Genomic DNA, 12409 nt, shown 5'->3' with positions numbered 1-12409 from the left:
GGGAGTTGAAGGTCATCACAAGGTCAAAGGTCACAGACAGGGGTCAACGAATTTTTAGGGCCAAATGTTAAGCTTTTAGGGCTCGATTGTGGCTTAGAACTTTTGATCCGTATGTCCGTTTGTGACCAAACTTGGACGGTAGATATCCCTTGGGGAATCAAAGGTCATCACAAGGTCAAAGGTCACAGAAAGGGGTCAACAAATTTTTAGGGCCCATTAAATTTTTATGGCGCTTTTCGATTATGGCTCATAACTTTTGATCCCTTTGTCTGTTTGTGACCAAACTTGGATGGTAAATGTCCCTTGGGGAGTTGAAGGTCACCACAAGGTCAAAGGTCATAGGCAGGTCAATGAACTTCTGGGAGTTGAAAAAATATTAATTTCTTGCACGCGAATGGGCGAGACACAATTTGGCACTTGTTTAAATCAAGAATAGGCAAACTTTTTTCACACGTCCAATAATTTAACAACACCATAGATAAATGCACATCTTGGGAGCCATCTTGGCGGCCATTTTGAAATTTAAATTTTACGTCTTTTTCGCGTAATATAAAGTGTTAGACATCCTATTGAGATATCTTACTGTAAATCACCAAGATACGATGTATGTTATTATTATTATTAGGATATTATATAGGTATTGAACCGCAATTTTGAATATCTCAAAACCTCAAGGACGCAACATCGACTTAAAGCAACCTCGAAACAGGGTAAAACCAGTTTTGCCAACTTGAATATCTCAAATCACTCACTCTGACTGTGGTACCAGCATTTTGGTTTCCACCTTGAATAGTAGGCCTATTTCAAAACACTGACTTTGACTGTGGCACCAGACTTTGTGTTCTCCTCGCGATTACGGTAGTAGTGATTTCCGCTTGTTCCACAAGGCATTATCGCCGTGTTGATGTTGTTCGGAGGGTGTGTTCCACTTGTTTCACCTCCCTCTGTGTGGTGGGTGGTTGGGTATCCTGTGTCTGTCGTGTGCGTTGGTTTTGTGCAGGGTGGGGGGTCTTGTGTTATACACGCCCACTCACGGAGACCATCAGGGAGAATTCCGCCCAACCATTCGGGGGTTGCATCTCTTTTATTGACTTCTGGGTGTTCTGCATGAGTGATCCCGAGTAGCATAGGCTTTCTTGCCAGCCGTTTTCCCCCTAAATCTAGAGAGTAGAGCGTCTAACAAACCCGAGTAGCTAGGCTTTTCTTGCCAGCCGCTTTCTCTATGGATCCAGAGAGGACACCGGCAACAGCACAATTACATTATGTGGGGTAATGTGAAAAAGACTTGCGTGTAAAGACCACACCCTTTATTGTCCGAATCAAGTGCTCACAATGCAGCCGCAAAATAAAGAATTAACCCCCTCGAAACCACAATCCCAGAGTTCGGATGATTCACTATAAACAGCAGGTTGTGAATATAGTGAGGACATTTTCAATACACCTGTTGGTAGATTTACCCGTCGCTGTAAAGGAACTTTGATGGGTTAACCCCCTCGAAGCCACAATCCAAGAGCTCCTTCAGTGATTCTCTAAACAACAGGTTGTGAAAAAGGATGACAGTTTCAATAGATCTTTTGATAGACGCTACCCTTCATTGAAAATGAACTTTAAACACCATGTAATCTTTAGGTACGGTCGAGGAGTGAGGTTCAATAGACATGAGTGGTCAATGGATAATGCCAGCCGGGTTTTCTATAGAGCCCTACGGATTGCGTAAGAATTCCACTGTTATAGGTGTTGATGCTTTTCGCTTGCATTATTTGCGCAAAGTGTAAGAATACAAGAGTCACTCCCAATCCATCACTTAGCAAGGCTCAAATTGCTCCTGTCTTGAATTCCGTATGCCTACTTGAAGTTTGAGGTCTAATCCACGCCTCACACAAATACTGCTGACAAGATGAGGCTGCTCACTTTTGCTCATCAGAAAACTGTTACATGTCTGACTATTCGCTTTGAGACACAAATATTCCTTTTTCCATAACGCTTGTCATTCTCCCGTGTACTCTTTGACACGTCACTTCCGCTCAAAATCACAGTACTGTACTAATAAAAGAATACACACAATTTGAATGTAACTTGAACTTCCACTATTTAAGCATTTAAACACTATGTAGGCTATATTTGGAAATGACAAAAGGCCTATACATACCAACGCAGTCGTGATAAGAGTTGTTGCTGTTGTTGTTGTTGTCGATGATGATGATAATGTGGTTTTAGTATGTATTACTGTTTTATAGGCATGTCTTAACCATTACAGTTGTACCAGAATGAGTGAAACATTAGATATATATTTTGTGTTTGGTCTGCATTGGTTTTGTTGTCTATAATGGAGCTAGCGGTCGTGGCTGTGATAGGTAGACATGTTTACCATCACAGTTGGCTCTGCAGAATGAACTCTATGAACAATGTTTGTTTGCGTTTATATTACATTCAAAAAGCTGCATCAGTTCAGTTATCCCTTGCATTTATCCCCCAAATTGATTTGCATCCTTCGGGTTTATGCATGGTTAATGGTGTGTGTGTGTGTGTGTGTGTGTGTGTGTGTGTGTGCGTGTCTGTGTCTGTGTCTGTGTGTCTGTGTCACACATACACACACCATAGCTTCTGACCATTCGAGCATTGAGAATCAAGGGTTTCTGGGACGAACGGTTTACTAGTGCTTTCTATAGTTCAGTCGGTAGAGCACCGGGCTAGCAAGCCTGTGGTTCGAATCCCGATGGAATCCCATCTTCTTTGCTCAAGTTTTAATAGAAAATCTTTCGTTTCTGGTCAGTTTCCCCTTGTTTGCGTTTATCATTATTATTATTATTATTATTATTATTATTATTATTGTTATTATCATATTTTATCTATTATATTATCATTATATGTGTATAAACAGAATGTACATTAAACATTCCACTCTACCTGTTCACTCTTGATAGACATAGACGAATGTGCCAGCAATCCATGTGGAGCCAATGGGACCTGCCAAGATGGCGTCAATGGATTTATGTGTCTCTGTCCGTCTGGATATACTGGAGTCAACTGTAGTTCAGGTAAGACAAAAAGTCTGACGTCATAAAGAAAGGTAACAAGGTTCTATAGTTACATGTATTGAATAGATATAACCTGTAGGAGTCGATATCAGTCTTTAGATTTAATGTTTATAAACCTTCAAGAAAAATCAAACAAACAAAGATCCTACTACCCACGATGGAAGGTAGCTGCCTATGATATCTAAAGTTCTACGTTTGTTTGTCATGTGCAACTACATGCATTTATCAAAATTCCTTGTATCAACCATTCATGATAATCAGTCGCATGTTAGAATGTTTCCCATTGGAAGAGATATAGATGAATGTGATCCTTGTAAAAATGGAGGAACATGCAATGACAAGATTGACGGATTCCAGCGTTAGTGTTCGTCTGGATTTTGGAGCATCATGTGCGATCAAGGTGCGGGTTATCCTTGTTTATGTGTGTTTGTTGTGTAGGGGTTTATTTTAGTCTTACTGTGCACAGGAGAAATTTACACGGTTGAAAATTTTGATTGCTGATCTACTCTAACAAAAAATGAATATGCGTATGATTGATCTTTTTAGTCGATCGATTTCCAGCCTCAAGATTTTACTGCAGATATGAAAAACTCATAAAGTTAGTCAAAGCGTGTTTTACGAAAAAAAAAAAGCGGGGGAAAAGTTTGATTCTTCTGCTTCTCCCTCTCAGATACAAACGAGTGTGCCAGTAGTCCCTGCCAAAACGGTGCCACCTGTCGAGATGGGATCAGTGGATACCAATGTGACTGTTCCCAGGGATTCACTGGACGCAATTGTGACACTGGTAAATAGACCAAACTGCGATTTACTGGTCGTTGCTGATAGTGAAATATGCAACATTTTACTCAATTTGTGACACTATGTGACCATGGACGTAGATGTTATAAATACTGTATATTTTTTATCATATCACGCTATGGTGTAAATAGCTAACTTTTTATTTTCTTTTAATCTAATCTGTACGTGTTTCCTCGACTACTTTCACAAGTGTATATTTTTGGTGATATCATAATCACAAACGTATTTAGCCGTTAAGTTACTTCATTTTTTTTAAGACTGAGTGTATATTACCTATATATTGCATTCCTTGCAAATTTTGATTTTTTTCCCCCTGTCAAACAGACATTGATGAATGTGCTAGCACCCCTTGTCAAAATGGAGGAATGTGTGATGACGTAATCAACGGATTCCAGTGTTCGTGCCCATCTGGATTCACGGGCGCCACGTGTAACCAAAGTGCGCGTGATGTTTGTTTTATGTTTGTTTGGTTTTATGTTTACATTGTTTTTATTTTGTTAGGTTTCTGTTCAGTCTCTTCTCTTTGAGCGATTTTTTTTAACACTGTAGCCACTGATATTAGTTTGAGAATTACATATCATTAAAAACAGGTTTCTAATCACACTTTCTGATCAGCTTTATTACATTACTATACGGCTACCGGAAGGTTCATGCTTGTGATCAATCCTGTATACTAAACAGCTGTAGATAACAATAATATGAACAATGTATACAGCGCATATTACGATGTATTCCCAGCGTTTTGTAGAAAATAAAGCTAATGACCATTGACATTGAACATTAACAAAAGAAACAACTACGCGTAAAAGAAAAAAATCCATGGATTTGATATCGGTTTCATTTCTCAAATACTGATATGTATACGATGACAGTAATCCTTGCAATGCAGTGGGGCAACATGCGTTGTTGGGTCACGGTGTGTATCGGACTTTTGAGGAATTCTATATGGAAAATGACGAGTTTTGTTTTGTCTGATATGTGCACGTCCACATCCATGTGTTATTTGACATTTCTCTCTTTTCACATGCCACCAAAGGCTAGTCGTTTTTCATAATGATTTGACAAAGAGCTGTTAGACCTATAGTGGAAAAATGATCGTTGCACAAAACAAATTAAATGACATGTATTCGATTAAGTTTACAAGTATGCAAAGTAGGTTTCAAAAGAAGAGCGCGTTTGAGAAAAGGGAATTGAATGTGTGAGATGTTGGACATGTTGGACGAAAAAATACACAAAGCCCATTTCAGTATCATTCCAAATAATTAAAAAAATCCCTGCATTGTTATTATGTTCATTTTATTTTCTGTTTGTCTTCCCCAAATATTCTAGACATTGATGAGTGCGCGAGCATGCCATGTTTGAATAACGCCACATGTCTGGACAGCATCAATGCTTATATGTGTGACTGCCAACCTGGCTATACTGGAATCAACTGCAACAATTGTGAGCGAAATTTATCTACTATTCATCTATTTATTCATTTATCTATTTACTTGACCATACATTGCGACATATCATACACACAAAGGTACATTTATAAAATGTAAGAAAATTATTTAAGGCAATCTCCTTGCAATGTCGTAATGAAATCCAAAGTAAACACAGCTGAACTCCACGAAGCCTAACGATATGCGTTTTCATGATTAATGCACAAATTCACAACAGCAAGATGTATGTGGCAGAATGACACATCGAAAGCAGTGATCTATTATAGTCTCAGCTATGTTGAGAATGCTGAAGGATCAAGCCTATGACAGGAAAGATGGAATGATGTGTTTTCAACCTGTCTTGCTTTATGAGCTGGTGCAGCTGATTGCGGCAAGGGACATAGAATAAGATAGGTAGTCATAATACCCGGAGACACAATTTCGTTTCCTTGGTATGTTAATGTGTTTTTCTTTATTTTTTGTTTTGATTTGATTTGATTCGTTTGTTTGTTTGTTTGTTTGTTTGTTTCTTTGTTTGTTTGTTTTGGTCTTCTTCCTTCTTGTAGAATTTGCCTTCTTGTGAGGGCATTAATTGTTTCTTACGAATAGGTGGTACTTTTCGTTCTTACATTTTTTATCGTTTTCAGAAACACCAAATCATTGTCTGTTCATACGACGTTCGGATATACAACGTACATGTATTTATATGAGACCATTCAGACATAGTCATACGTCCTAATATACATGCATGTGATACGATAATCTTAATGGCTGCAGACCTTGCGTATTATTATGTTTCATAAGAAAATGAGTCTCTCTATTACACTAAATCCATTCTTTCGATTTATGTTGTACCAACATACTAGTATATATACGATGTATCAATATACGTCCATTCACTCGCATGAAAGACGTCCCATATCCATCCGTCGTATATCCATACGATAACTCTTTAGTCTGAATAAGAGCAAGGGCGGAGGAGGGACTGACTAAACAATTAGTGTTCAATAACGATACATGGTTCTAACTTTAACTATTTGGTTCGAAACGCAACATTGTTAATATAACGGCTATTGGGCAAAAAAACAAACAAACGATTTTTACAATTTTACAATACAATATTCACCCTTCTCGTACACAGACACCGATAACGACTGCGCCAGCAACCCTTGTCAAAACGGTGCTTCTTGTCGAAATGATGGCGGCATGTTCGCGTGTGAATGTCTGCCGGGATTCGAAGGGGAGCTTTGCCAGACAGGTACAAATTAGGGCGTGGCTTCACGTCACTCTCTATATCAATAGTCTTCTTTGATTAATGCTATTGACATTAGATACACTGCAGTTGTCCAATAAGATTCCCAAGATTATGATTTAAGATCTGAGCTTAATCTTAATTCAATCTATGGTTTACGTGTCCTTCTCGACCAGTAACAATTATTGTATACTGTCTTGACTGAAGAGCCTAATTGATGATTCAAAACTTCTTTCCTACTCTTTCTTGTAATGACTTCATCCGTTTCTCAAACTTCAGTTTCACCTCTTTGAGTGCCTGTGGTTTCATTTTTTAGAAGCTCAAAAGACTCAGAAATTTGAGTCATGAAACATAACAAACGTGATTCAAACACTGGTGCAACTGGCAATATTGAATGTGTAGAACACACATTATTGGTTTACATGAGGTACAACAAATCATGGCGCTACTGTAGTTCCGTGTTGTGGCTCCATTAACAAATGATTTAGCGCATCAAATCAACAAAAACGCTAAGAAATAGATTACTTATTCACCTAAAATTTATGATGCTCTATAGTCCGATTTGGAATCAGATTATGACTGCTATATGAAATACTCGTAGAAATCCTTTTTTGATTTGTTATTATCTCAAGAGGTAGACTTTATCAAATTCACTTCACATATGACTCCTGAGATTCCATAAAAATGTCGTTCATAATGTGCAACCCAGATGTTGATGAATGCGCGAGTAACCCGTGTCAGAATGGAGGTTCCTGTGAAGACGGCATCAACAGATTTAACTGCGCATGTGCAGCAGGTTGGACCGGCGTCGACTGTTCGTCAGGTAAAAAACATATAAAGAAAGGGAGAATGTGAAATTTCCTTCTACTGTTGAGGGATAACCACAGACCAATGATTGTTTTCTTTCGTATTTCATTTCATTTCCTTTTATTTAGTGGCTTTGGACAACTTTTCTTGAACAAACTTTTACCACAAAAAAAATATATACAAAATATGGAACTTAGGTACATTTTATATTCGTGATAAATATGAATGTAATACAGGTTTATCATAATTAATGAGCAGTATAAATATTTTGTCCGAGTAATACGACTTACACTTTAGTTAGCATGACTATCGTAATAAACATTAGATAATCATGAAAAATGCATCTAAGAGATCGATACAACTTATGTATTAGTCTTGATACGAGATGTAGAAATTTCACCTGCTTTCCATATTCTGTGCTATATTCTTCAGTACTCCAAGCCTGCCGGGATTGGCTGTGTGTTAACGGAGCAACGTGCGTCTCAACCGGAAGTGGTAGGGACGACTACATTTGTGAGTGCCGTCCCGGATTCGACGGGAGAAGTTGCGAAATCGGTATGTCGTCGAGTCAGCAAACATTTCCAGCTTTGTAGGCTTTCTACAAGCTCTGCGTCGACAGTGTACAATTTTCAATAATACTGGGTTTCCGACTACTGAATGACTGCTTTTATGAAAAACAATAACACAAAAGAAATTCACAAAATAATTATCTAATGCAAGGCACATAAGGGAAAATCTTTGGCGAATGTTTTGCTTTCATTGTGAATAACAGATGACACTGTACAAAAACAACAACAACAAACAACAACAATAACTTGGGAAATGCATCGGTGTTTGCAAAGAGACATCATCCTTGCTCGAAAGGGATTCTTCGGGTTGCCGGTGGCAACCTCTGTTGAAGTAGTATGCATGAAATAAACCAGCGGGTTTATTCAACTGTATGCAGTTCGTTTTTATTGTGTAAGTAAATGTATGCATGCTTTCGGGCAGGGTAGGTCCTTGGCGACCCAATGGCTTGCTGGAGGTCCGCCGGAGGCCTGCCTGAGCGTGGAGACGGCGGGGTCATGTGGTTGGCTAATTTTTAGATTTTCTTTCCATGGGGCCTATTAGTATTGACGAATTTCCTTTTTCAGCTGTACATTGCAATGGTCCTGTGGAACTTACCACTGTGCACTCGTCGTCGCTATGTCGGGTGGGCCTGGGCGGGCTTTTGGACTGCCGAGAGTTATTTTGTCCTATATTCGAAATGGAATTGAATAACTATGTGAATGAAAAATACTCTTGTCTGCACTACGGAGGCGGGCTGGTAATAATCAGCTGCTTTCGTAGGTCCCTGGCAAATCACTTTTGGTTGGGTGCAGCCATTTGTCTGCATTATTGTGTACCATTGCACGCATGATAGAAATAAAGATACTATAAATAGTTTTCGGCATGATATCCATCGAATAATAATATAGCATTTATAATGAGTTTATGTATTGTGCATTGATGGTAGAAAACGTTATAATTAAAGTTTATCCCTTTATTGTATCTTTGTTAGTAAGGAGTTACTTGAATATTTGAAAAAACAAAATGAAAAAAACACAGATAAGTGTTTAAATTGTCTGTACCAAAGAAATGGCTTTATATGGTGTTGAAGTAATAATTATGTATTTCATCCATCCTCTGTATAATTATGTTGCTTCGAGAAATCAATAAGTTCTATCATTTGAAAAAAAGAGACATTGCACGTAATTCTGAGCGACATAAGCTCTTTGTTTAGTAATCAGACAGAACAATTTACAGGAGTGAAGAGGGTGGTAATGTACAATACTTATAGGTGTAAGTTATAGAAGATCATAAACAAGTTACATGGTATTCAACAACCGATTGGATAAAAAGTTTACAACTGAGTGAGCGGCTGGCGCAATTAAACAAGAAATCCTTAATACCATGTTGATCAAGAAACTAAAGTGTCAGAGATTCATTTACGTAGAATCTTTTCTCTCTAAAGAACACCCCTCCTGAAGAAGATGATATATCACGACTTTCGATGATGTCCATACAAGCAATGGACGCATCAAATTCGCCAGATGAAATCGCCAATGGGTCGAACGGATCATATGAATTTTTCCCCTTTTTTTTCCGCCATTGAGACTTCTGCAATGTTTAAAATGATTTTCCTTAATTTCCTTATAAGTATTCATTATGATTTTATATATCGTGTGTGTTTGTGGCGGCTGGAGCTTGATGGGTTAACCTTGTCTTATTGGCCAAATTGGCAATATATTATGTAATCTTTTTTGGCAGATATCAACGAGTGCAGCAGCCTACCATGTCAGAATGGAGGGACGTGTATCGACATGCCTGGCTCATACCTTTGTCAATGTCGACAGGGCTATAGCGGGGTCAACTGTCAAACGGGTAAATGTCGCGCGCATATCTTTCTAGTTTGTAACAGCAGGTCCATGGTAACAGAAAGTCATCGTTTTGCGTAACTAAAGTCGACCATCTTTGGAGAATATTTTTGACAGCTACATAAGTCACCATCTTGGGTTTTCCCCCCTTCATTCTCTTCCAGTATATTTGAAGCACAAGTAGGCCTATGACGATAACGTCAAAAGAAGTTTTGATATGGGTAGCTTGGAATGCGTCCACAATTGCATGACTGTTCTCGTTGATTTCAAATGTCATACAGTATTCATCTGTGACGTTTACAGTGAATAAAATGACATGATTAATGAGATCGTATGGGGACACAAATATCTAATCTCTATGATTTTACGAGTATGCATATAATGCTCACTGTAAACCCTTAGAAGACGTATGCTTCGAGTTACGACACGGCAGAAAGCTGAAATATCAATAACAACGGATATGTCTCCTTGACTCCGTATTGTTCTTCTCTTACTTTAAAGATCTACTTGTTCTATTTTCTCTTTTAAAAGTTGGCTTCTGTGACATCGAGGGAACGTGGTTTAACTCGTGCAATGATCGTATCACCATAACGCACACAAATACAGGATTGATCCTTGGTGAATTCATCACCGACATCGAGGTCTCACAGGGAAACATGCGTATGTATCAACAACACCTGTCTAATTAATCATAATCAGGTTATATCTAATGTCTGATCTGAGAACATCATCACTTTGGCCTGCCTTTGCAGGTGTTAGATCTATTCTCCTGGCGTTTATACCGTCTTTACCAGATTTACCTGATACATTTGTAGTATCAATGCCCTAGAGAAAGGCATAAAACAGGAAAGTAAGAATAACTTCTTACAGTTAGAAAAGAGTGGTGACCCATCCACAGTTATGGCAACAATGAACTTATATATGGAGGCATCATTATTTTTTGTTTTTGTTTTTTGTATAAAAAGCCAAGATGCTGTGACTAATATAATATATAGCTTTTGTAAGTACAAATTTGCAATGTTAGACACTCTTTGCTATAAAGATGAAAGCTGAACGACCAGATTATGTGAGTGTGTATATAAGTGCGCCTATGAGTGTTTGCATAAAATTATTTACATGTTATACATACATTATGAGCCAATGCAATTCGAAACCTGTTCCCGAAGACATCACTTGAAAGGTATAACTGCAAATTTTATGATATTACTTGCGTCATGAAATCAAACAGTGTCAAAAGCACAACTTCAACTTGTCCGAAGAGAACGCAAGAAAGAAGAACAAAATATGACTGTTGTGTGAGCCGGCAATCCTCAATATCTATCATCCAGGTTACTACAAAATAAGTCGATTCACGCGTATCTGCATGTATTGTCTCATAAACATTTACTGTAGCTTCGGGATTTTTAGTGGGGTACTCGAACAGACGCCGCTGTCCCTCAACTCTCGGGTTCACGATGTCGGAGAACTCCGGCCAGATGACTACGATATGGAGCGGGCAGTGCATGCTGTGCGGGACCGAAGAGGTACTCCACACCACGTGGTCCTCAAGCACTCGCGTGGAAAGCTGTAAGGATATTAAGAAAGCCTTCAGGTAAGACATAATGTTGATGAAAACAAAAATACTGTCTCCTACCCCATTAAAAATCTGTGCTACTCTGCCAAAATTATCGCGATGATTTGTAACGTGCTGTGGAATTAAGTGATTTGCAATGATCTTCTGGGGAATTTCGTCTGAAGTGAGTCCACTTTGGATGTATAACCCGACATTTTTTGTCAAGCATTTAAAGGCCTTTTCTTGTGTATGTGCATATATCGAGATGAAATTTATCTAAATCTGCCTTTGCATCGATCCGTAACAGCGCCACCATTCGTTCGTGCTGAAAATAACATTACCCTTTCATTGTCCGTAAAATGGAACATTAAAAACCTTTTTACCTTACCTTAATTTCGGTTCGGCTGGATTTCATATCAAAAAGTGTAGTAACACGACAATTTTAGAAGGAAAACTCTTCAAATGCATGAAATTAAAGATTCATATTTCTGGTCTTGTATTTTTGATTTCGTGGAAAAGTACATGAAACATCAACTGTGATAGCTAGGGAATCCAATCAGATTGTAGCCATAGGCAGTTGGTTCAATGTGCTATCAGCGACTTCCACAATAATGTAATGTTATTATCATGATCATGGCTGTGTCAATAAGTCTTGATGTACTTTCTCATAACTACTTCTGTAAAAATAATATATACAGTGTTCTATCATTTTTCATCTCAAACTCTTTCCATTGTCATATGCACGGTCTTAGTTTTCCACATACCCCTAATTCAAGGATTTGCACATGTACTAATTTTTTTCTTGTGTTTCTTTTGTTTTGTTTTGTTTTTTTCTCTCTCTGCAGGGTTGGGCAAGACAGGTGGACACGCTATAGACAAAGTCTCGCCCCTGCTGAAATACCGTAGAGGCACTTTAAAGAAAAAACAAAGAGAAAATAAGCAACTGAAATATTTAATCAGTCATACTTGCGTCCCATACATTCAAACTGCGAGTAAACTATCCCCAAATATGTGCTTAATTGGCATAAAGGTTATGGTAGTCTTAAATGATTTATCAATAAATTATTGAAATGGCTCTTCTGGAAAAAAAAGATGAATAAGATGAAGAGTTGTAGTCGTCATGGAAGCAGAAAGAGGAG

The 12409-nt window shown here is 38.2% G+C and overlaps 2 protein-coding genes across 2 annotated transcripts in view; both read left to right on the top strand.

Annotated features, from left to right (window-relative positions):
• Positions 1–6532, top strand: part of LOC139731162 (uncharacterized) — a 34680-nt gene extending 28148 nt beyond the window's left edge. Inside the window, exons 18-22 of the mRNA XM_071642043.1 lie at positions 2925–3038; positions 3709–3822; positions 4161–4274; positions 5166–5279; positions 6405–6532. Coding sequence (XP_071498144.1) covers positions 2925–3038; positions 3709–3822; positions 4161–4274; positions 5166–5279; positions 6405–6532 — 584 coding nt within the window. The remainder of the gene's footprint in view (positions 1–2924; positions 3039–3708; positions 3823–4160; positions 4275–5165; positions 5280–6404) is intronic.
• A 679-nt stretch (positions 6533–7211) lies between these two features.
• LOC139731161 (fibropellin-3-like) lies at positions 7212–12176 on the top strand. The gene is made up of 6 exons (XM_071642042.1): positions 7212–7338; positions 7755–7877; positions 9612–9725; positions 10250–10378; positions 11111–11309; positions 12116–12176. The coding sequence occupies exons 1-6, from the start codon at positions 7212–7214 to the stop codon at positions 12174–12176; spliced, it is 753 nt and encodes a 250-aa protein (XP_071498143.1).
• The last annotated feature ends 233 nt before the right edge of the window (positions 12177–12409 follow it).

Source organism: Diadema antillarum, unplaced genomic scaffold (genome assembly GCF_040938485.1).
Source record: "Diadema antillarum isolate AM-2024a unplaced genomic scaffold, OU_Dant_1.0 seq00000364_RagTag, whole genome shotgun sequence".
Lineage (NCBI taxonomy): Eukaryota > Metazoa > Echinodermata > Echinoidea > Diadematoida > Diadematidae > Diadema > Diadema antillarum.
Note: the sequence above shows the minus strand (reverse complement) of the source record. Positions and strands in the feature narration are given on the sequence as shown.

Coding starts and splice junctions, on each gene's coding strand:
- LOC139731161 (XM_071642042.1), top strand. CDS start 7,212: ATGTGCAACCCAGATGTTGATGAATGCGCGAGTAACCCGTGTCAGAAT. Junction 7,339..7,754: donor CGGCGTCGACTGTTCGTCAG/GTAAAAAACATA, acceptor TATATTCTTCAG/TACTCCAAGCCTGCCGGGAT. Junction 9,726..10,249: donor CGGGGTCAACTGTCAAACGG/GTAAATGTCGCG, acceptor CTCTTTTAAAAG/TTGGCTTCTGTGACATCGAG.